This window comes from Brassica rapa, chromosome A10, assembly GCF_000309985.2.
Source record: "Brassica rapa cultivar Chiifu-401-42 chromosome A10, CAAS_Brap_v3.01, whole genome shotgun sequence".
NCBI classification, from domain to species: domain Eukaryota; kingdom Viridiplantae; phylum Streptophyta; class Magnoliopsida; order Brassicales; family Brassicaceae; genus Brassica; species Brassica rapa.
The window spans coordinates 11,227,646-11,253,487 of record NC_024804.2 but is presented as its reverse complement, the minus strand read 5'-3'; the positions used below and the strand labels follow the sequence as shown (position 1 = coordinate 11,253,487).

The 25,842-nt window shown below is 31.1% G+C and overlaps 2 protein-coding genes across 4 annotated transcripts; both read left to right on the top strand.

Moving 5' to 3' along the window:
• The first annotated feature begins 221 nt into the window (after window positions 1–221).
• On the top strand, window positions 222–25,338 carry LOC103836900 (putative nuclease HARBI1). 3 transcript variants are annotated; one of them, XM_033282820.1, is made up of 3 exons: window positions 222–15,441; window positions 15,528–15,590; window positions 16,922–25,338. In XM_033282820.1, the coding sequence occupies exon 3, from the start codon at window positions 17,886–17,888 to the stop codon at window positions 19,149–19,151; it is 1,266 nt and encodes a 421-aa protein (XP_033138711.1). In that variant the 5' UTR covers window positions 222–15,441; window positions 15,528–15,590; window positions 16,922–17,885; the 3' UTR covers window positions 19,152–25,338. The 3 variants fall into 3 exon arrangements, with proteins under 3 accessions (XP_033138711.1, XP_033138709.1, XP_033138710.1); XM_033282818.1 differs by having other exon boundaries at window positions 222–14,367; window positions 14,925–25,338; XM_033282819.1 differs by having other exon boundaries at window positions 15,528–25,338.
• On the top strand, window positions 15,994–16,833 carry LOC117129320 (glutathione S-transferase T3-like). The gene has a single exon (XM_033282899.1). The coding sequence runs from the start codon at window positions 15,994–15,996 to the stop codon at window positions 16,831–16,833; it is 840 nt and encodes a 279-aa protein (XP_033138790.1).
• Window positions 25,339–25,842: the final 504 nt, after the last annotated feature.

Sequence of the window (25,842 nt, the reverse complement as noted above, 5' to 3'; positions counted from 1 at the left end):
GAATGGGACATTAATTTATACTGTTCTAGTATTAATTTTAACTATAATAACAACAAGAGTCATAAATGCTGAAAGTTCAAACAAAAATTGATATACAGAGGTTATTTAGTACTCCCTCCGTTTTTTTATATAAGTCGTTTTACAGCTATGCACGTAGACTAAGAAAACCATTAATTTCTTATATTTTCTAAACAAAAACATCATTAATTATTTACCTAACCACAATTTAACCAATAGAAAAATAGAAGATATATTATCATTGGTCATACAACATTAATTATTAATAAATTTTACATAGAAAACCGAAAACGACATATAATTTGGAACAAAAAAAATTCTCTAAAACGACTTATATTAAAAAACGGAGGGAGTAAGAAATATGACACGTTAGAACTAATAAATGACCCCTATTGTTCTGTTATTTCTCGATTCATATTTTCAAGAAACAAAAAGAAGACAATGACACTGAAATCAATAGTGATTAATTTCTTGTTTACCAAAATAATGATATTTGTTGAATAGCACTATCTAGCGGCTTGTGTGGTAGGTATCTGTTGTAAATTACTACCTAATATTACATATTTGTATAAGATTATATCTATAATGTTGCCCAAAAAAAAGATATAATCTTTTTTTTTGAACAAATAAAAAAAAGATTATAGGGAAATTGGGGCCTGTAACCATGAAAAAAACGTTAGTTAGAGGACTAGCGCTTTACCCTAACGGATCGATACACGCTGTGATATATACCTAATATTACTGTAAGACCCTCTTTAATTTACCGGCTCACCTGCTATGAAAAAAAATGAAAAATCATTTTTTTTAACCCCTAAGTAAATTGTGTCTCTTCCCTTTCCACACAACCTCCATACCCACTTTCTTCATCTACGGTTCTTCCCCTTCCATACGCTTCTCTCGCAAATCTCCTTCACCCGCTCGCCTCCGTCTCCGTCGTTCTCGCTTCAGATCGTCTCCGTCTTCTATTTTGCTTCTCGGTTCTCTCCATCTTCGCTAACGCATTACAGTGTCGGTGGAGCCAAGTAAAACCGCCGGTGTCTTCAACTTCATATCGCCGCGGGGCTCTCAATTCTCTGTCACGACCGTAAGTTCTTGCCTCCTTATGCTTCTTCTCTGTTTCTCTGTTTTGATTATTCTATCTCGTCAAAATTAAGGTTTTTACTAGTTCTCTGTATCATCGTGAAGGAACCAATAACAGATCGTATGAAGCTGTTTATACTACTATTGCTCGGAATTATCCATTTCAAATGATATAGTATTCGGGAATCACTCAACCATTTTTTGTAGTATACTATATCCTGTCATATCATGGTATGTATTTTCATTTTAGGTTTCCACTTCGAATGACATAGTAATCAGGAATCACTCACCCATGATATTTAGTAAACTATAAGTTTGCAATTGCTTGATTTGCTACCGGTGATTCTGTGTTGTTTGAGTAGTATGCGCATGTTCAAAAGAATTGGCCTCAACCATTATGTGTAGTTTTGGTGTGGTTTGATTAGTAAGTTCGTCATGTCCGTTTTGTTGTTCATTTAATTAACAGGTGGAATAGAATTCAGCTACACTAACAAGACAAATAGTATACATGTCAAATTATTCCATTTCATCTCAAATAGTAAAGCTCCTAATACTATTTTCCATTCTTCTATCGGTTCACCATCCTCCTAGTCTTTCATATGTACTTGTTTTCATTAATTTTTGTTAAGTGTTTAATGTCATGTGTAGGTTTACCACTCTCCCATTAGATTTGTATCCAAGTGACGTATACAGTATATGGAATGGAAAATGTCCACCAGAATATACATGTCACTACAAGCTTTGTATATAAGTTTACCATAGATTTCGCTTCCCTGTGCTGGATTGGGGTTTATATTTTCCTATCTTGGGTTTAGTATTTGATGTCAAGTGTTCTATTATCATACCCCCTATCTTTCTATTTGATTTTGCTCATGAAGCGTCTACATACATATGTCCCCTATTATGCCAGGCGAGTTTTATTCAAAAAGGTTTGGGTTCCATTAACTAGGTTTTGGGGTTTACATTCCCCTAACTTGGCTTTAGTGTTTACTCTCAAGTATAGTTTTAACACTCCCTCGTAATGAAGCATCTAAATACATATGTCCCCTATTATGCCATGTGGGTTTAATTACAAAAAGGTTTTGGTTCCGTTTACTATGTCTTGGGGTTTATATTCCCCCAACTTGGGTTTAGTGATTACTCTCAAGCGTAGTTTTAACAGGCCCTCATTAAATTTGTTTCCACCTAACATAGTATACTGTAAATTGAATGGAATGAATATAAAACTATATAACTATCAGAATAGGATTTGGGGTTTATATTTCCCCTAACTTGGGTTTAGTGATTACTTTGTCCCCTATTATGCCAAGTGGGTTTAATTAGAAAAATGTTTGGGTTCCGTTTACTATGTCTTGGGGTTTATATTCCCCTAACTTGGGTTTAGTGATTACTCTCAAGCCTAGTTTTAACAAGCCCTCATTAAACTTGTTTCCACCTCACATAGTATACTGTATGTGGAATGTAATGAATATAAAACTATATAACTATTTTGGATGGCAGAAGAAAGCTTTGATTGAAGTTAGAAACGAAATTTGGGAGAAAAACAAAATTATTGCACAATTGAAGAAGACAATTGCTGAGCTTAGTAGTGATTTGGTCAAGAAAGAAGAGATAGAAGAAGACATAATTAACTGCTTTCTTAAGATGTAATGATCTTATTGTAATGTTTAAGCGATATTATTGTAGTGCTTACGACATGTCTTGGTCGGGACTTCTTTGTAGTTCCTATAATATCGACTAGTTTTTAATTGAAGAAATCATGTTTCCTTTGTCGTAGGGTGAAGGTGAATGCAAAGCTCCTTTAACTTTGTATATAATCTAGCTCATTAGGAATGTAAATACAAGTCTCCCATCTCCATTATATTATTTAGATATATGTATATATGATATACTATACAGTTACTATTTGATTAACATAGCTTATATAAGGTTGAATTGTAGTTCGGATCGAATATAAATGATTAAGTGATAGAAATGTACATAACATACACTATACTATGTGGAATATAACTACCTTCTATTGCAAATTTATTGCACTAACTACATCATCACAGACGAGCTGTAACCCACAATTGCAAATTTATTGCACTAACGACATCATCACCTTTCCCCAACCGCACACTTCACCGTCTTCGGTTGTGATTATTTTAGTAAATATAAACTGATCTATATCCGATAGAATGGAAAATATTCTCATATGACATGGCGGTGACAAACTTTAAACTATTGTTATACTATGTGTATTCTATTTGAAGTGGAACTATTTCTATATTTTGGCATCAGCATTACGATCCATGCATTCTCTGTTTGTAACGTTCTTTCTTTTACACTTCTGTTTTTTTTATATTTTCATCTCTCTAGAATGTTTTCCTTCCTTTCATTTTTATTTCAGGCGTTGCCAAAATACTCTCATTGTTACTATGGGTCAGTAAATCACCACGTCGTTTACTTTAGTTAAAGGAACTAGGAACATGTTCTCTACAAGGGTATAACCGGCTAGTAAGATGGTAAAAAGACAGTGAGTACATTATGTCAACATCATGGCTACTCTCTTAATTTCCATCTCAAATATGGCTATTGCTGCAATAAGCCCAAGATTATATCTATAGTAGCATCCTAACATAGAAAAATTCAGACAAGTGCGTCTTTTTCTCTCGTACTTCCGTTACTCTGTTAATTTGGAGAGACTTGGAACTATATATTATCTATATTACCTAGAATCAAAAGTGGATATGCAGAATTAGAATTTCGTTACTCTGTTAACTTAGAGAGACTTAGAACTATATATTATCTATATTACCTGGAATCGGAATTGGATATGCAGAATCAGAATTGTATAAAAATGTAAAAATGACTTTTTTAAAAAAATTAGGAAGTTCGTATATATATATATATATATAATGTATGACTAAGAATTATATGATCAAATTAAAAATAAAGCATTTATTCATTTACAATAACAAAATTGTGAAAATACAAATAAGTTTATAAACAATCGTCTTTCGTCGTTCACATGGATGCAGAGTTACCGATTTGGTTTACAGAGTCAATATGAATCTGTGAATGTCTTGTTGTAAAAAAAACAAATAAGTTTATAAATATATTAAATATTTTTAATTTTTATAAATAATTGACACAATATATTTGAATATATATGTTATATTTCTAATAAAAAAATTAATGCATAAAGACAATTTATAGTATTAGTTTTAGTTTTAGAATTCATATATTTCAAATCTCGCTTTCAATACTATGAAATTTTAGATTTTATGTAAAAACATGATTTTATATTTTATTATTTAATTATTTATGATATATTTTTTAAGTAAACGGAAGCGTAATTCTCAAACAGAATCGTAAGTTTATAATATTTTTTTCAATAAGTTATTTTAGAAACATTTTGGAAGCGTAAGATTGCATAAAATTCTGATTTCGATCTTCTAAAGCGGAAAGCGGACATCTGATGAAGTTTCTGTGCAACCTAATATATTATAGACGCTATATTATATACTAGCGTGTATGATAACAATTCAGAATGTTAAATTTAGTGACCGAAAGAAATTAAGTTGGATTTTAACACACACAAAATAATTATGATGGCCATCCTGTATCTACTTTGGGTTTCTGATATATAATTAAATATTAAAAGTATAGTTGAAACATGGAATCTTGAAGGGAGTGAAATGCACATGCAAGCTAGGAATTTATGTGAAACATTAGTTAAATTTGAACTATCGCTCATCTCTGAGCATCTTGTCGGTCCATTTCATTCGCTGTAATTATATAGATGGTATACATACATACATCATATACATATGTATGTGTTAAGAACTAAGAGATATTTGTACAATTTAAACAAAAGTAAAACCAATCACTCAACAGATGTACGTAGTTGAAGTTATAGATATAAAGATTCTAGATGTTCTCACAATATTCTTTTTATAAAATGATGCAAATAAAATTAACAAGAAGATTAAGTTGTAAACATTATATAATATGATTGGGATTTGCTATATTATACCTTCTTTGGCATCAATTGTACCCTTTTAATTACACTTGTACTAGTTTAATTATAAGGTACTGGATAGGTGACTGTCTAGATCCAACTTCTCGATTGAATATTTGATTACATATTTAAGAAAGGGGAACTGAACAAAACAAAAAGAAAATGGGAAATGATTTTTAAAATTAAGATCATGGGTCACGCATCATTAGGTCAAGAAGATTATATATTAAGATATAACACCACAGTTCAAGTCACATGCCTTAGCAACATCAAAATATTAAATATATATATCAATAGATGTGTAGAGAGGTGGTCATGTGCGTCTATCAACAGATTTACAAGATTTTAAATAGTAGTAATGTGAAGGAAAGCATTTCGACAACATGGTTTTATTCTGTAGGTAATTGATTATGGAATAGTGTGTACTCTAATTACCGTAAACTGCACTTGATAAATGGTGATATTACTCATTACTTAATTGACGACATGTATACCACAGTTCAAGTCACATGCCTTAGTATGCATATTTTCTTGTACATTATTGACACAACATATATTCTTTCTTTTTAAAAGTTACATCAGTGGTAACAAGTTTCTTTCTCGTGAAAATACTAGCATTAAGAAGTTTACTTCATTATTATGTGCTTTTTGCGGCATGGTCAAAAATATATTTAACATCCCTAATTGAAGAATATTTCGTTGATTATAAGTGTATAAGTGGCTCCCTATTTTGTCAAACTTTGGTTAGTAAATATATAAGAATTATTTAATTATTTTTAAATATATTTTATACATATATATCTAAGTGAAGAACATGCGTGAGAAGAGTTAAACCAAAAAACGATACAAAGAGGAGAAAGGGGAAACCAATAAAACCAAAAACCAACAAACAAGAGGAAAGTGAAAAGACAACAAAAGATTCAAGAGAAAAGACAAGCAACTAACTGTATTTTCCAAACTTGTGAAATATATATTTCTTCACATTTTTGTATTAAATTATTTGATAAATGTTAATAGTTAATACTATCATCAAATGGTCCCTATGTTTCTTTTCCAGTTTACAGTGACTTGGTTTAATAATCTGAATTTTTATGTAACTTGATAGCTAACCCATGTTTCGAAACTTTTGAAAACGAACATTTTCTTGAAATAATAAAAAACTCATAAAATGAAGTTAACAATTATTAAAAATAAATATCAAATATAATGAATAACCATCAATCGTCTCCAGATTAACACTGTTGTCTTATTGTGTATGACATATAAACAAGTGTTGAACAAAAATTATATTAGCTTATATTCTTATATTCCTGAGAGAGTAAATTGAGTGAACAGTTATTATAACGTGAAAAGCTATATATGGTTTATGCAATTCACCATTTTTAAAATTTTTACACAATAATATTTTAAAAACTTCATAATCCATTAAAGTTTGAGAAAATCTTTACCACGTATCATTATTCAAAACAGTCTTAGACAATTAATGACTGTTATCAAGCAACTTCCCATTATATATATTTTATGTTGATCATTTTGGTAAAATATTCATAAATCTATACGTTTTTATTAGAAGAATTATTTTAAATTTGTTTTGTTATAATGTTTTTGAGTTTCAAGCAGTGTTTTCATATTTTATCCAGACTCGTAGTCGAACCAAATAAACCCGACGATCTTTATATGACTGTGTATAGAATGTGTTAAAATATATATTTTGTTAATATTATTATACATATATGAGAATCAAAATATAATAATTTGTATATTTAGACTTTTACTTTATTATTTTTAAATAATTCTAATATTTTAATTTATTCAATTATATATCTTAATCTGTGTATGTGAGTTGGTTCACATTATTATATATCTATAAAGTGGTTTACGTTTTGTATTCACATTATTATATAATGGTCGACGATTTTAACTGAATACTAGATTCTGACCCGCCCTAAAGGGCAGAGATTGATTTGTCAAATTTTAATTTTAATATATATTATATATAATATGTGCATATAATATTATATATTTTTGTGTACTATATATATATATATATATATATATTTGTTTGAGTTTTTTGATAAATTTTGTATTCAAGATAGTTATAGTAGATTTGATCAAATCTAATATTATTATGAATTAAATAATGATATGATGATCCACGTTCTTATAGTAGATTTGATCAAAGTTAATTTAAAAATATAAATATGGGTTCATATAAATTATGATTTGATCAAATCAAATATATCTTCGTATCTAGATGATAATCCACATTTATATATCACCTTTACATACTGTGATATGATGCAGGTGAAAAGTAAATATATGAAGGTAAAGTTATATGAACATAAGCATACACGGTCTTTGTATTGAAGAGACATTATAAATGAGTCGGACATTTTTTCTCTTATGTTTGGAATGATTTGGAACTCGTTGATTTAAGAGTGGTTCAGTTTTTTATGATCTAATTATATTAAGAGATAACCAAAAATATTTTAATTATGTTATTGGTTAAGTTCAATCTTTCTAGGTTGGTAAAGATTTGGTTTAATTTAAGTTGATAGGTTGCATTTTATAGGAGAAGTGATATATTCTAGTAACAATTATGAAAGAGCCCAAAATCTAAATGACAACTTCAAGTAGTAGATAAAAACCAATCCCTAAATTAATAGATTAGATACATCTTTCCAAACGTGACTAAACTATTAAGAAGCATTAATTTAACCAAAACAGGAAAAGAGAGAATAGTGAAAAAAATAATTAAAACAATTCAAATAAAGAAATGGCATATCATTATAAATAATTCTAAAACTAAGGGTAAAATCCTATTAAAAATTCTGTTTTAATAGTATAGATGTTACCCTAGTTAAAATATCACTTTTTTTTGAATATTATTAATTAGGTTTTCTAAATGAAAATGAAAATTAATTCATCTCAAAAATTTCACAATGAGGGGTAATGATTTTTATTACAGTGAAGGGTGATGTTTTGTATTACTTTCAACAAAGTTATTAGTGATGATAACATCTATCTATCTCTATATATAACTAAACTCTATTTTTTTCTTATGACATGTGGAAAGATGATTTGTTGACATGTGTCCACATATTTGTTTTGAATTTTAGGTCATTTTTTTAGATTATTGCAATTTGGCCCATCATTTTCTAATAATGCACTATCTAATTCTTTTCGCACTAATTATCATTGTTTGAAAATCTATTTTGTTAGTCCTAAATTTCAAGAAATACGTAAAAGAATCTATATATAGAAAGTAGACTTTATTCTCTTCTTATGACATGTGAAAAGGAGATTTGTTGATGTGTGTCCATATATTTTTTTTTTGTATTTTAGGTCATTCTTTTTTTTAGATTATTATAATTTGGCCCATCACTTTCTAATAATGCACTATCTAATTCTTCTCACACTAATTATCATCATAGTTCGAGAATCTATTTTATTGGACACTAAAATTCAAGAAATAAGTAAAATAATATAAATATAATTTAAATATGCAATTTATTCACAACTAAAAATAGCATAAACTTTCACCATTTTATTATTTTTCTATTTCTATTATTTTATTTACAAATTATATATTTATTTTACTATTAAAATTATAAAATAACCAAACTAAGAATAAGAAACTAGAGCACAACACAAAATTTAAACCTAAAACCTCCACAATCATAATGTTATAGTAACACTAATTCAATAGAAGTCCGGAGCTGAAAAGAGATCAAAACCGAGTACTAACTTACCTCATTTCACCATGAAGTGCCTTGGCCAAAACAAGTAGAGATCAAAAAAGGATAGAAAGATAAATCTGAAACAAAGCAATCCCCTAAATATTGAGAATCGCGATTAAGCATCAACGCAAAGAACCAAGAAAGCAGGCCAGAGAGAGCATAATAATCGGAAGGCCAAAGTCACCAAGAACCAGGAAGATACATGCCTAAAGCACCGGAAGCACAACCACTAGCTAAAAGGTAAGAAACACCTCAAAAACTAAACAAGAACAGACAAAACACTCATGAAAATGAAGAACCACAAAGCTCTGGATAGAAGGGACCAAAGCTCCAAGAGATTAACTCCGCATACTTATAACAAGAGAAACAGGGGAAGAAGAAAAATAACACGAGGGAGGGATAATAGAAGCCAATCACCGAGAAATCATAGACTAAGCTTGAGACCATAAACAAACTTCCAAGCCCACACAGCATACACGAACGAAAACATTATCCAGGAGTGGAAACATGGTGAAAGGGAGAACTACCAAAGATGCGAGCAGCGATAAAAGCTGCAACGAGATAACGAGATGAAAGAATATAGAGGAAAAGAGAGACGAAACAAAATCAGCAAACTATGGAGCTGTATTAGAACTATGAAAGAAAGTATATAATTCAAATCACCAAAAACTAGATCTTGAAAACCAAGATGAGCAAAGACTATTGATGGTAAGCCAACGACAAGGAAGACAACATCAAATATGACTAAGATCTGATCCAACCCAAGGAGATGCAGTTCCTAATAGGCATGGGCGTTTGGGTCACCGTTCGGGTTCGGGTGCTTCCGGTTTTTGGATGGAGAGCTACAGAATCCGTTCGGGTTATTTTATACTTCGGATCGAGTTCGGGGTTTTAAGGTTCGGGTTCGGGTATAACCCGAACTGTGTAACAAATAATAAAAAAATCTATGTATCCTTGATTTGACTTTGTGAGACCAGAAACAATATTGTTGAAGTTAAAACATTGAACAACTTAATATAAAAAAATATGATCTTTTGATTTGTTTGTACGTTGAGGAACACGAGCCTGTATTCTTTTTCTTCTTGTAATTTCTATTTGTATTATTTTGAATAGATAATGGTAAAGAATCCATCTATGCATAAATCAAAATAAAATAGACATCAAAATCAAACATAAATCAAACCTAGATAATCATGAATGTTTGAGCTCATGCATGTGTAAAGAGTAAAGAGAAAACAAATCACAAATCCTACTTGTAATCAAACATAAATCAAAATCGCCAAGTATAGTGATTCATACATGTGATCGGTCATAAAATGAGTTTAAATATGTACTGAACATATACGTTGAAGAAGGAGAAGACGAAAACATGAATGAGAATAGAAGATGTAAGTTTAGGGTTAGTAATATATATATTCAGGTACTTCGGGTAATTGGTTCGGGTATCAGATATAACCAATCGGGTACGAATATCCAGACTGGTTGAATCCTAAACCCATTCGGGATTTTTTAACTTTGGTTTTCGGTTCGGATATTTCGGGTCGGTTCGGGTTTGGGTTCGGATTTTGGTTAATATGCCTACGTCTAGTTCCTAACATCAGCCAAAATCTAAGGAAGAAGAGGAACATCCAATATTGAGTGGAATAGCCTACAACGACGTGAGAAACAACCGTACAACTGACAACTTTTAAATCCGATCTACAACAAATTACATATAATTTCACCGGCGAAGAAGGCAAGGAAGAACAAAAGCAAGAAGTGAATCTTTTTCCGGTGATGGTGAGAAGCACCGCACACCAGAAAGATAAATGAATATTTAGATGGTGACGGCTCAATATCAAAATATGGAGATAGAGAAAAAAATCTTAAAAGTTATAATGTTCAAAAATATAAAAAAATATATATAATTTTGACGCTGAAACCGTAAATTTTGGAATCAACAAATGTCTAAATGCAAAGTTATTGAAACTCAATATGCTTTTACATTATAGGTTCACCTCACTGCTAACAAGTACTATACATACAACAACACATTATTGAAAAAAAAAACATAAAATGTATTAGCCTATCACCTAGTACTACATAACACACTGAAACACTGAATAATGTTCTTAACAAATAAAAACAACTACATAATTACATCATCCAAAAAATCATACTCTTAACAACAATAAAATAATATTCCGCGTGAAGCGGGGACATGCTCCTAATTTAAGTTTCTTTAAAAGATATAGACTTGATTATGAGTCATATGACAGTTGAACAAGATCTAGATCTATAACACGTTTCGATTAGGTCAGAGATTCCACCACATGATGATAGACCAATACAAAATACATCATATATTGAATTTAGGATAAACATTAGTTAAAACTACGGTTAAAATTACACATGTTTTGGCAACAAAACATAAATCTTTACCTTGTACTAGTTTGGTTGAGTCCCTAAAACAATAGTTATGGCATATATATAATTTCATTCAGTATTGTGCCTCGAAACAATAGTTATAGCTAGAGTTGATACGTATTACAATTCCACAAAAGTTTGAAACTATAAATTCATATAAGTAAAATTGTCTAGGGCCTTAAACCGATATTTATTGTATAATTGTATGTATGTACGTGTCTCTGTATGTGGAATCTTGGATTGAATTAAGCTTTGTTTAGTGGTAAATCAGCACTAAGTGAGTGTTAGAAATTAACAAAGGTGGCATCTGATCTATGACTAGTATGGGCGATTTTTGCTTAAAAATAAGTACAAGCATTTGTCTGTATTAGTTTCATAAAATTATAAATTAAATGGTCCATTGTGGGGTATTTTATAGCAGAAGCAGTCCAAGAATGTAGTGGCAGAAGCACAGTGCGAAAAGAAGTGGGCATCGATCTAAACTATTTATTTATTTATCATTTATTTGTTAATTAGGTTTGTCGATCCAATGAATATAATATATATAATGGTTGATAATGATAAGGCTATATATATCTAAGGATGATGAAGGTGGTCATGTTTATAGAACTCCATTGGTTGCAAGTTGTAACTAACTACACACATACGACTATGAATCCCCTGCCGTGAGAAAATTCTATTATGACTTTTTTTTTAATGAATGTCAAATTTACTCGAATAAAAAAATATTTGTACAGTAAATGTGTTTTTTATCTAAAAACTTGGATGCTTTAGAAAATAATTTGTACGTGTGGATGAGTCAGAAATATAGAGACGAAAGTAAATGATACACTGAATTTGTTATCAGGATTCATTTTCTACGTCCCCGGAACTTTGTCCAGATTTCATTGATACTAGAACAAGAATGCAAATACATCATTATTTGCTAACATATACATCAGACACAAACTTCATGACACACTCTTTTCTAGATAGATATCTATGAAGATTAAGAATCAAGCACGCATGCATAGATCTCATCCGGCCGCACCAGAGCTCACTGTCTTCACACAGCTGCAATCCTTTCAGACCTCCTCAATAAAACCATCTTTGCTAAACTCCCTCTGAGTCAAGGCTTCAACCTTCCACCTCTCAGAAGGTACATCACCATGTACTTCACCAAGTACGTCACCGAATACTTCAGCAAGTACGTCACCGAATATGTCAACACCAGACGCACACCACATATACCAACAAGCATGTCACACCAATGCACAGCTTGGTCACCACACCTCAACGGACACACCAAAATGCTTAATCACCCAAGCACACACAAAGCTCACAACAGCTATACATGATGGCTAACTCCACCACATAAAGCGCCAACTCCAATGCCACCAAACTAAGTCCACATCAGACTCTATCGGACACTACGTCAGACCGTAGGTCAACACTCAACACTTAATGAAACTCTCTCTCTCTTTTAACTTAATCTTTGGGTGCTCTTTTTCTCATAAGGACACGTCCCTCATATATAAACCGTAGACTTGCTCTCCAAATTCATTAAATGCACCTTAATGAACTTCCATTTCCATATAAAGAAACTTCTTATTCTTCTCCAAGTAACACTTCTTCTCCAAGCAAAACCTCTTTGCTTAATGGAAAACGTCATTTGTCTTCAACAAAATATATATTTTCTTTCCTTTTCCAATCTCCACTTACATACACAATCACCTTAGACAATCTTCTTGTAAGCAACTTCTCCACTCGACGTCTTGCCGTACGTCTTGACATACGTCTTTACATACATCTTGAGTGTACATCTCGAACTACATCAGAACCTCTCTGGAAATATCATCTACATAATTGACCAAAAAAACTATTGCAGGGAATTTGCCCATATGCGAGATTATCTTGTGGCGAATCAAAACCTTGTTGCATTCTCATATCGTTCATGCAGTTTCCTTTTGAACGAGTCGATGTGATTTCTGATATACTTATCAATAAGAGCTACCAACATGGTTGGATCATGCATGGTTCCCCATGACGTTGGCTATTTCTTTCACGCCACAACGAATGCAAAAGAAGAAATAAAATCCTATTGTCTACATGCCGACAAAAATATCAAATTAGTAATAAAAATTGAGAAAATAAATGAATTGAATAAGTGATTCTAGTTTATTGTATTATATGTAAGGTTAGTGTTTAGAAAATCTAGATTATTACTATTTTCACACAAAATGCTATTAATTCCCTTAAATACTATTTTCAGGTCTCATTTTCTAAAACTTCCAATACAGCTTAAAAGTAACAAAAACAAAATTAGTAGGAATTAATAACTGTGAATTATATTTACCTAGTTATACATCTGTAGAACAAATTTCCTAAACCATTAATTGTAAACCTTTTACATAGTATTTTACCATTTGTAAAATTTCTTATAACCTTCTTGATATTTCTAAAAAAAGTATGGTATAGTATGTTTTTCGACAAAAGGATGCTTCTATAACTTCTTAATAAAACTTATAAAAGAAATTTCCACTGTTTTATTTTATTAGCGAAATCTCGTTGTCGTGACATATTACGTATACTCAATATACAAGTTTCACTCATAAATCAGAGGTCATACATATATACATTTGGCTAAAATCAAAATCCTATTTATATGGTACATCATCTATGTACTTGGGTTAAATTCTCCGATAAAGATTATGAACCAGACACATATAGGTTTGAATATGAGATATTAGTCAATATGACATATAGGATGATGTACATATATATAGTAGATATTAATAGATGAACTAATTGATTACTACTTTGGAGCATCTCCATATCAAGTGTGAAACCTATTAGACCATGCACAACGGGAGTACACGACGAAGCCTTAGCACGAAAACTTAGGTAAAACCGAATAGAATAATATTATTTAGGTTAATCGACATAAGGATTGGTCCGTGGCCAAGGCTTTTAAGAGATTGATCCTTAGCAACGTGTCAACTCCTGAGTGGGACGGGGTCGGTTTGATTTTCGGTTTGGTTTAAAAAAAAAGTTCATTCTCGACGGACACCGAAAAAAAAAAAGGAGAGCTCGAGGGAAGGCGATATTTGCCGTTTGAAATCGATCGTCTTCACGAAGGTAAATCGAAGCGTTAACCTGTATTTTTGATCTTTTTAGCTTAGTTTTCATGTAGATTCGTCTTATTTTAGTGGTTCGGGGATGCGTTTGAATCGATTTGGGTTTCGATTGAAATTAGGGTTTTAAAAAAATTTGGGGTTTAATCGATTTGGGGTTTATATCCAGTATGGGGGTTTGTATAAAGAGTTTTGACATGATTTCGGTTTCAATCTGAAGCGGATTTGTATCTTATTTCTTAAACGGTTTCGAAATGAAATATGTTTTCAACTGAAGAGGATTTTATCTTTTTTCTCGAACCAGGTTTCTCAACCTTTTAGGTTTCAAACTAAGAGAAAACAAAATAGGGTGAGATTAATGAGAGTGTGTCTGCCAAAAGTGTCGGTTGAATATGTCGTTGCTCTAATCTGAAGAGAAAACAACCGGTCGTCTTTGTTTTTGGTTCCTTTTTATTCATCTGCTTTCCATTGTTGTTGTATATGTCGTTGCTCTAATTATGTTGTTTTAAATTCCATAATTTTTTTTTGTATCTAACTCTCTTTGTTAATCATTTGTCTCAGGTTAACCAAATGGGACAAGATTACAGCTATTCTCAGCCTTCTTCATCATCAAACTCGATAGACATGAGCTCCCTTCTTGAAGCTGAAGCTAAGATGTACGCGGATGAAGCTGAGAGTCCCTTCTGCAACGCAGAGCCGGATCAGTTCGCACCTCAACCAGAGGCTGATGATGGCATCCCTACGGCTTGCTACTGCGGTGCGCAGCCTGTTGTGAAATGCTCTTACACACCTAAGGATCCATACCGAAGATACTTCTCGTGCCCCAATGTCGATGATGGGGGCTGCCACATATGGAAATGGTGGGATGTGGCTTTAACGGAGGAGCTCAGTGAGGTTCATAGACATGTCAGACAGCTGAAGGATCAAGCTTTTGAGTGTGACCAGAAGCTGCTTAAGCTACAGAAGACGGTGTGTGAGGTGAAGAAGAAATCTGAGCATACAAATGTGGTTGCATTGGGAGTTTGTGTACTGCTGTCGGCAATAGTATTCATAGGTTTGGCTGCTGTGTACCTGAGTGGTAAGTATCTCTCTTGTGCTATTTGCTTGTTTGTTCATGACATTTTTTAAAAACTTTTGACTGTTTGATTTAAAAACTATTCGCAGGAAGAGCGTCCAAGAAGTAAACTAGATCAACTAGTGAAGCTCAAGAGTGTCTGTTTAATCAAGGTACGATTCCCGACCCTCTTTTGTATTGATTGTCCCTGCGCATCAACTAGTAAAGTTCAGTGCTTTAAAATATTATTGTTAGTATTGATTGTCCCTGCGCATAAATGCACTCTTTTGTATTGATTGTTTCATTTCTACCTTCCTACCGCCTCTGATATGATTGTTTTTAATGTTTTAGTACTTTGCAAAAGGGTGTTATAGTTTGAATTGATAGTTTTTAATGTTTTAGTACTTTGCAAAAGGGTGTTAGAGTTTGAATTGATAGTTTTTAATGTTTTACGCCTTCTACCTTACTAACTGCTCGTTTTTATTGGCCTTAAATGCAACTAGGTTAGCTCAATGTTTAAACTCGTCTACTTAAGTCTCTCTGTTGGTATTAGAGTGACATATACCGATATTGCAAATGGAAAATAATACACCTTATATGAATCTACTCTTTAGTCAAACTCAGACACCCGTGGACCTTGATTCACCCGAACCTTTATGGTTCGGTAGCCAAGGTCCTAGGGAGTCTGTTGTCCCTCCTGTAGTCGAGCCTGTAGTCGAGTCTGGTGGTGAGTCTGGTCTGAGGAGGAAGTGGACTTCGATGGAGGATAAGATCCTTATTGGTGCTTGGCTTAACACCAGTAAGGATCCTATCATCAGCAATGAGCAGAAAGCTGGTTCTTTCTGGAGGCGGATTGTAGATTACTACAATGCAAGTCCGCAGCTGGTTGGGACCGTACCGAGAGAGCTAGGTTCCTGCAAGCAGAGGTGGGGGAGGATCAACACAGAAGTATCCAAGTTTACAGGATGCTATGATGCGGCTTTGAGGGAGCAGAGAAGTGGCCAAAATGACGATGATGTGATGAAGGCGGCGTTGGAAATTTTCTTCAAAACTACCGACTCCAAGTTCAGCATGGATCACTGCTGGAGGGAGCTTAGGCATGACCAAAAGTGGTGCTCTGTCTACGGGCCGAAGGAGGGTGGAAAGGAAAAGCGTAAACAAGTGATTGACGTTGATAGAGAAGAAGAGGCAGCTCTCGAACCAGAAGGTCGACCTCCCGGGGTTAAGGCTGCCAAAGCTGGTCTCAAGAAGAAGAAAAGTGGTAGAGAGGAGGAGCTGGGGAAGCTTCAGGGGGTTTTAGAAGTCAAAGAAAAATTATCTAGAGCTAAGATTCTAGATCGTTTACTCGCGAAGAAGGAGCCTTTAAATGAGATGGAAACAAATCTAAAAATGAAACTAATGTCTGAAATGCTTTGATGTATTAATGTGGGTTAGAGGTAATGTCTTTAAATGAAACTATAATGCATTTGAACTTTACTAACCTTTGTCTTATTTGATGTGTCAGGTTTATCTAAGTAGGCATGTGAAGGAAGTCACGGGTTGAAGTCACGGGTTGGAGTCACGGGTGGAAGTCACGGGTTCTTCTCCCTCACCTAATGTATTATAAGTAGAATGTAATGTAGTCTTTAACTTTCTATCTCGGAGAGGTGTTTTCCTTTAGCCTCTAAACTTGTTTCATGTTATTCAAAACTTGTGTTTGTCGGTAATGTTGTAATATTTCAAGGAAGGCAGGAATCATTGTTCAAACCTTCTGTATCTCGGTAAGGTTGTAATATGTATGAAATGCTTTGTGTCCTCTTGTTCTTACGTTTAACTCATTGATGTTGTGTTCAACTCACTAAAATATAAGCTCATGAACTTTTTTGTATTAATGTTTAGCTCATGAACTTTTTTGAATTAAGCGACTTGAGTAAAAACATGGCTTAATATTTCAAGGTGACATCAAGACGGAGAAATTGGGATTTATCATATCACAAGGTTAGCAAAAGATCAAACATATCAGAAGCATATCACAAGGTTAGCAAATAAGACAAAAGATCAAACATATCACAAGGAATTTTTAACCAAATAAGACAAAGGGTATTAGAAAAAAATTTAAAATGAAATGATACCAAAATGAAATTTGGTAATACGATGATTTGAAAATGATAAACTAGATTATTAGAAATTTAAAATGAAATGATACCAAAAATTTTTTGGTAATAAGATGATTTTAAAATGAAAAATTAGATGATTAGAAATAGCAAACATATATGAAATAATACCATATATGTAAAAAAATTTTACATATATAACCAAGAAAATTTGGTAATAAGATGATTTGAAAATGATAAACTAGATTATTAGAAAAGAGAATTTTAAGCTAAACTAAATTTGGTAATAAAATGATAAAATGATAACTTTTTTGTTTTTAAAATGATATAAAAACTAAACTTAATATTTTATTTTTAAAAGGAGGGAAACCTAAAATGTCATCATCATCATCATCCGATGAAATCGATGAGAGATTGGACGAGGTTGTCGATGAAATCGTCGAGGATGCATATAATGACATAGTGGAGGCCCAACCGAATATGCAAAACACACGGGGTTATATTGAACGAGACCGTGAAGGGGGACACACCCGTTTAGTTAATGACTACTTCAGAGAGAATGCGACATACTCGGCACAATTCAGACGACGTTTCCGCATGAATAAGGGTTTATTCATGCGTATTGTCCTTGCCCTCCAGGAGAAGTTTGTATTCTTTCAACAAAGACCCGATGCAACCGGGAGGTTAGGTCATTCTCCGCTACAAAAATGTACGGCGGCTATTCGACTGCTTGCTTATGGTACTGGGGCTGACACGGTAGATGAATATCTCCGACTAGCTGAGACCTCAGCACTTTTGTGTTTACATAATTTCACTGACGGAATTATACAGTTATTCGGAGACGAGTATCTACGAGCACCCACACCGGATGATCTTCAACGACTACTCGACATTGGAGAGAAACGAGGGTTTCCTGGGATGATCGGGAGCATCGACTGTATGCATTGGGAGTGGAAAAATTGCCCGACCGCTTGGAAAGGACAGTACGCCCGTGGATCAGGAAAACCGACAATTGTCTTAGAGGCTGTAGCTTCCCAAGATCTTTGGATCTGGCACGCGTTTTTTGGACCTCCAGGTACCTTAAACGATATTAATGTCCTCGATCGATCTCCTCTTTTTGATGACATTTTAGAAGGTCGAGCTCCGCGGGTAAAGTACATGGTCAACGGACACATGTATAAGTTGGCGTACTACCTCACAGACGGTATATATCCAAAATGGTCAACCTTTATCCAATCCATCTCACTCCCTCAATCACCAAAACAAGAGTTATTTGCTAAACATCAAGAAGCAACCCGAAAAGATGTGGAGCGGGCTTTTGGAGTATTACAAGCGCGATTTGCGATTGTGAGAAACCCGGCTCTTACGTTGGACAAAGCAAAGATAGGGAAGATTATGAGAGCGTGTATCATACTACACAACATGATAGTCGAAGATGAACGGGATGGATACATTCGTTATGATATATCTGAATTTGAAGAAGGTGACGTCATGAGAAGTTCACAGGTGGAAACCGAGATTCCTACAATTCTCAATAATATTTTTCCCAGTCGGAATGATGTTCGAGATAGGAGAATACATGACCATCTGAAAAATGATTTAGTCGAGCATATTTGGAACAAATTTGGTGACGAGGATTAAAAATCATTCTATCTTTATGTTTAATTTGTGTTTCTTTAAAAAATTCCTTGGTTATGTTTAATTATAGTATCTTAATGTTTAATTAATGTATCTTTATGTTTAATTTGTGTTTCTTGATTTCTTTATTTTTATTGTTTTCATTTTTAATTGTTATATTTATATGTTTAATTATTATTTTTAAAGTTTATTTCTAGTAGTTGATGTTAAGTTATTCTATTTAATCATTCAATATATAAAAATTATATTTCACTAAACAATAAAAAAAAATATTTTTTTTATTCCTAAGGATTTCAACTTCGGGTTCACCATTGTACACACATTTTTCACAAGAGTCCTTAACTATTCAAAAAAAAAAAAAAAAAAAAAAAAGGGATATTTTATTCCTAAGGACTCCACAATGGGTATCACCATTGTGGATGCTCTTATATATAGTTTGTTGTATAATAGATTTAGGAAAGTATATGTGAAGCCGTGTATAAATATAAAAGTTGGTATATACATGAATGTGTGTAAGTAGACAAGATGTGTTTGTAGGTATGTTATGATGTGAAATAAGATGGGCCCAATGAGAATGAGACTGTTGCTTTAAGAGGGGAATCATAATAGTGACCTTTTGTGATGACAAGAACCACACGTGCTCATTCCTTCTACCAAAGGACTGCACTCACTTCGTTGCACCTTTTAACTCCAATTATTCCAGAAGCCACTTTGTTTTTGTTTTCGAATCAGATTTTATAGATCGGAACTCGAAGTATTGAATCATGCATGTTTTCAAGTCGGTTTTATCATATGTACATTGGTCATTGTATTGGTGATGGGAAAAATCAAATGTGAACAGTTTAAGTCCTAGCAAAACTCAGAAATATAGTCTCGGGCAATCAGCTGTAGTTGCACATTTTTCACCTGTTTTCTTTGTAAACCTCGTAGAAAAGCAAGGATGAGTGTTGTGAACACATATTTCAAATGTTCACTATGCTCCTCTATTTTGAAAGATATGTCTTTCTTTCGTAATGAGTAATAATAACAACAGTTTGGAAGATTGAAACCAGCTTTCCAAAAAAAAAGAAGATTGAAAACCAGCTTTCAAAGAAAAAAAAATGGCCTGGAAGAGAACTTGCATCAACATGACTGATAGGTTTCCTCGTCATATAAATATATATGTACATATATAGAATTTTATCTATTTGTTAATTTAGTAGTAGTTTCTAGATTTTGCTTTTAAATGTTATTATAAAGGTAGAAATTCTTATTTTAGAGATAAAAATAGAGATGAATTAAAGTGATTTTGCCTCTAAATGTTATTACAGAGGTAGAAATAGAGGTGAGTTGAAGATGATTTTAGAGTATTTCCAACTCATTGCTATTTTGACCTCTATAACTGTATTTAGAGGCAAAATTGCTCCAACACACTTCTATTTCTTTCTTTATAACAAAGATCTTAATTTTTTTACTATTTATAAAAAAAGAAATAACATTTTTCTACTTTTACTTTATGTTTAGAAATTGCTATTTTAGAAAAACTCTATTATAGAGTCATACATAAAAGCAAATCTACCTTTATAATAAAGATTCTCTATTTTAGAGAAAATATAAAGATGTAAATAGAAGTGGGTTGAAGATGGTGTTACGTACCCGTTCAATTAGTCTATTTGCTATTTTCTAGATACCTAAGTAATCTATTTCTTTTATAACTAATTAATTTGAGAAAAATAAGTTTTACGTTTTACAACTACTCACTATATATATATATATATGTGTGTGTGTGTTAGATAGGATATGATGATATGAATTATGAACAATATATTTAAGATAGCAACACTTGTTGAATTCTGACTCATCAGTTTTTTGTAATATTCAAACAAAATTTTCATACTCCTTTACTTTCGATTATAACTACAATAACCATTTAACTTTCTTTAACTGTGTTACTTTGAATGATAAAAAGAGACAACATTTTACTTTCTTGGTCAACAAATTATATTTTTTAGAGAATACATAATATGAGCATATCACCCATTCACTCTTTTCGTATCCTTTCTTCAAACTTGTTAATTATGAATTTTCAGCTTTTGTTTTTCCTTTCCGCTTCTTTCTATAACTTTTTTTTCTGATCATGCTATTTTTTCTTTTAAAGTTATTTTAATATTCTTATTATGTTTTACGTAACCATGTAAATCTTACCGTGCAAAAAACGATAACTCAGCCTTTTAGAACAGTCTTTTGGTTAATCTTTTTTACCTGTTCATATCTCTTTTCACAGAGTAAATAACAGACATAATAAAATAATGTTGTAGAAAGGTTATAAACAACAAAACTCACTAACATTGCTTATTAGTGGAGAAGCTGAGCTTTTGCAATCTGTGATCCTTTATTTAGAAATGTTTACTTTAATGAAATTAATGGGCCTTTGTGTTTATTGGTTCATGATACGTGTGATGAAAGGTGTAAATTAAAGGGTCAAATATTCCTTCCGTATTTCCAGGACTTGGGTTTCTCGCTTCATTGTTTAATCTCTAAACATGCCCACATTCAGAAATACGATAGTTCACAAGATTTTGACGCAAGCTCTCAAAACGCGAGATTATTTTTTATTGACAAATATATTACCCGTCAGTTTATTTGCTAATACATTTAGACATGATCGCTCAGTTTGGATTTGATTATAAAATTTTATTTTATTTTGGTTTGGTTATGGTTTTTGTTTTTTCGGTTCAAGAAATATAAAACTATTTAGTTATTTACGAATTTAGATTTTGTTTCGATTTGATTAATTTTTTTTTCAGATTGATCTGGATAACAATGTTAGAAACTTGAAAAATTTAGAGTTCAATTCGGTTATCGTTTCGTTCCTGATAATTTCAAATAATTCGACTAAAATCACATTTTTAGATATTTTGAATAAAAATCAGATAATTTAAAATAATTTAAAAGCATTCAGGTTATTCAGTTCTGTCAGGAAATTAAGATAACCTTTATTTTCTATATGATATATATTTATTTTATATATTTTTAGTATTGTATAGATATAACTATATGATAGTCAAAATTGATTTATTTAACCCGTTTCACATTAGTTTTAGTTTCATGATTAATGATCCAAAATTGAAAATAGGATCCCTTCCATCTATGGCTCTATGAAGTGTAATCTTGGTGTTAATGTGCTCAATGGCATAAAGATCTTGCTATTAAAGGTCTTCTTGAATTGGTTTCTCCTTAATTTCGATCAAAGTGAAGAGATTTTTCTGTATATGTTATATTTTAAATTTTTAAAAACGACTATAAATTACTAAAACTGTTAAAAGTCTCACATTCAAATTTTGTGATCCATGGTTTAAAATTTTTTTTATGACAAAATACAAATGATTACAAAATCATATAAGTAAAAAGTCTTATTTAATTAATTATTAAGATTAAAAGTGTATATATATATGTATATACATCGTTTTAAATTAAACTATATACCATATAAAATACATAAAAAGTTTATTTTGAAATTTACTTTGAACAATTTTTTTGATAAAATCTTTGAGAAAACATTAACAACTTAATGTTTTAAAAAATTTTAAAAAATATTAAAACTATTAATCCCAAAATGAAATTTTGTTATTAGTAATTTAAAGTTTTTGATGTAAATTATTCAAATGATAAAAAAATCATATGTGTAAAAAGCATAATCTAATACATTAATATTAAAAATATACTATGTATGTTAATATCATTTAAATTTAATTATATATCATATCAAATAAAAAAAAACTATTGTTTGGATTAATAAAATTGATTTATATGTTCACACCAATTTAATTATATTTATAGCAGTTACTAATTTTTAATTATTCAATATATATTTATTATTTTATAATATATAAAAATATATAATACATAAAATAATTTTTATATGTAATGTTCATACTGTGCAAGACGCAGATCTTAATCTAATCTAGTATTATATTGTATAATTTGTTTTAATAATCTACCTAGAAGCAAGTTGGATCCAACTTTGTGTTTTTGTTTTAATAGTATTGATTGATGTATACTAGTTGAACCGGTCCTAGTAATTACATGGTTAAAATGCCTATATATTAATTGATTCCAAGAGATTTGTTCCCCCCCCCCCCCCCCCGTCGTTCAAAAAAAAAAAAGGAACATGCATCTCTTATACCATTACTTCCACCACTACACTAATTTGAACTGTCTGTCCAGTTGAAGCCAGTAATATAGATAATAATTTGGTGGCCAGAAGCAAAACTTCTTTAGCTTTTTTTTCCAAGACTGGCTCTGATCACTTTGTATAAGACTATCTGAATAATGAATGATAATATTGATAGTCTAATATTTTTCGAAAATTAAAACATGCATGGGTGTATATGAAGCTTTAGTCTATATTTAATTATTTATTATATTTTCATTTTGACATAAGTTGCAACTCTCCATTTTATTTTCAAATAAATTGCTTTAAATTTGAAAATCTTGGGGATAAAAGTTTCCAGTGAATCCTTTAATCTGGTTCTCACAAACCCAGTTTTAGATAATATTTTTTCAACATACCCAAGATTCGCATAATCTTAAAATGTCTGTTAAAATTGATGGTAAATACTCCCAGCTAAACAAAAGTGCATAACAACAAGGTCGTTAAAAGAAACACAATTACGAATATGGCTATTTCTTGGGGCAAATCAATATGACTATTGGAAAGAATCAAAGAAGTGATATGTTGTTATTAGATAGGCTCCCTTGTCTTAACCTAATAGCCTTTGCTTTATCCACTAAAAAGGGAGTAAAGACTGAAGAGTCTCACAAGCACTAGTGCCAAGTTATATTTTTCCACTAACGGTCACATTTAAACGCTTTTTTCAGTGAGATTTCTCTTTGATGAATTTTTAATCATAAATTAAGACCTAATTGCATTATTGGTGTTCCTTTTAATCAAAGCCAGACTCTAATATTGACGAGTCTTTTTGACCAATGGATCCATTTAAAGGCCTAAACATTCTTTATCAGACTATCTTGGGCCCAGCTAATATTGCAGTGCATGTGCATACTTAAATCAAACGGGTTGTCCATAATTTCCCGGTATTTTATAAAATTATATATTCGTTCTGTTTCATATTAAGTGTCGTAAAAAAAATTTCGTTACACAATAAGTATTGTTTTCGACTTTCAATACAAAATTTATTAATTTTATTGGTTAAAATATAGTTAGGTGTATAGATAATTATGTTTTTATATAGGAAATATACAAAATTAATTGTTTTTTTTAATTTGAGTGCACAAACCCACAATGACACTTAAATTGAAACGTAGGGAGTATTAATTTTATAGTTTTGTAATTCTGAATAATAACCATAATTAATATTTGAAAATCAAAAGTCTTGGTATTATATAATTTTAGAAGAGTTTTGAAATATAGTGATAATTACATAAAATTTAATTTAAGTTTCCAAAAGTATTTTTATGACATAATTTACGATTAATAAAAATCTGAGGATTATGAAAAAAATACATTTTCTATTTAGCCCATTATCTTGTCTACCGCTTTATTTTATTCCGATGCAAATTTGTTATGAAGTTTTCATAATTTTTTCAAATCACTTTCTCATGAATTTTTGATTTAGTGTTTAGCATAAAGGTCAAAATTGGTTAACCAAACAAATTCATCATTAATTTAACCACCACACTATACTATCTTATCATACACTGATTCCCTTGACCAATATTTTTATTAAAAGTAATCATAATTTAATTTTAAACAATATTTTATTCTCGTTTAAAAAAATGATTACTTTAATACATCCTATTTAAATTAAGTCTGATTAACTAACTATATCTCAGAAAATATTATCTATATATTTAAATAACGTGATATCATTATTTTAGACATATATACTTAATATTAATGTGAGATTCAATAGTTTTATTACATCAAAACATGTTTTTATTTTTATATTTTTTTAGAAATTTGTTATCGTACATTGTAAAATTTATTATACCGTAAAAATGCATATCGTTATTAATTCTTCTTACATTCAATTTAAGTTAAAATTCAAATTTATAGTTAGTTTATTATTAATATAAGTAATCAAATATATCATATTAAATAAATCTTTAAGTGATTTTACTATGATTTGTTAATAGTAGATAAAAATACGATTCTAAATTAATAGATTAGATCTTAATTGGATGACAAGAAAAAAAAAAGATCTTGTTAAGATTGGAGTTATTGGCTATATTCAAATGCGTATCAATAATTGGATTTCTGTTTTGAATTTCTGTCTATACAAAGCAATTTATATTTCCATACTAAATTTGAGTATTAATTGCATAACAAACCAAAGGTAAGTAGAGTTACTATTATAAAATTACAAAAAATGCCTTTAATGAAAGAAATAAATAATACAAATTATATTAATAGAGTATTAAGTCTAGTCTCGTATTAGTCTGATTTTTCAATTTTATATTATATTTTTGTTTATTAATATTATTTTAAAACAATTACCATATAATTTCTATGTTTCTAAATATACAATACTTTAATCATATCTGAAAGAAATAACTCAACTAAACTATTAACATTTGTCATTGAAAAATGACTGAAACATTTTAAAATTTTATATTTGACTGTTTTGTATTTATTGGACATATTTTTAGGAAAATATATATAGTGAGTAAGTATAATAAATATTATTAGGTT

Coding starts and splice junctions, on each gene's coding strand:
- LOC103836900 (XM_033282818.1), top strand. CDS start 17,886: ATGTCATCATCATCATCATCCGATGAAATCGATGAGAGATTGGACGAG.
- LOC117129320 (XM_033282899.1), top strand. CDS start 15,994: ATGGAAAATAATACACCTTATATGAATCTACTCTTTAGTCAAACTCAG.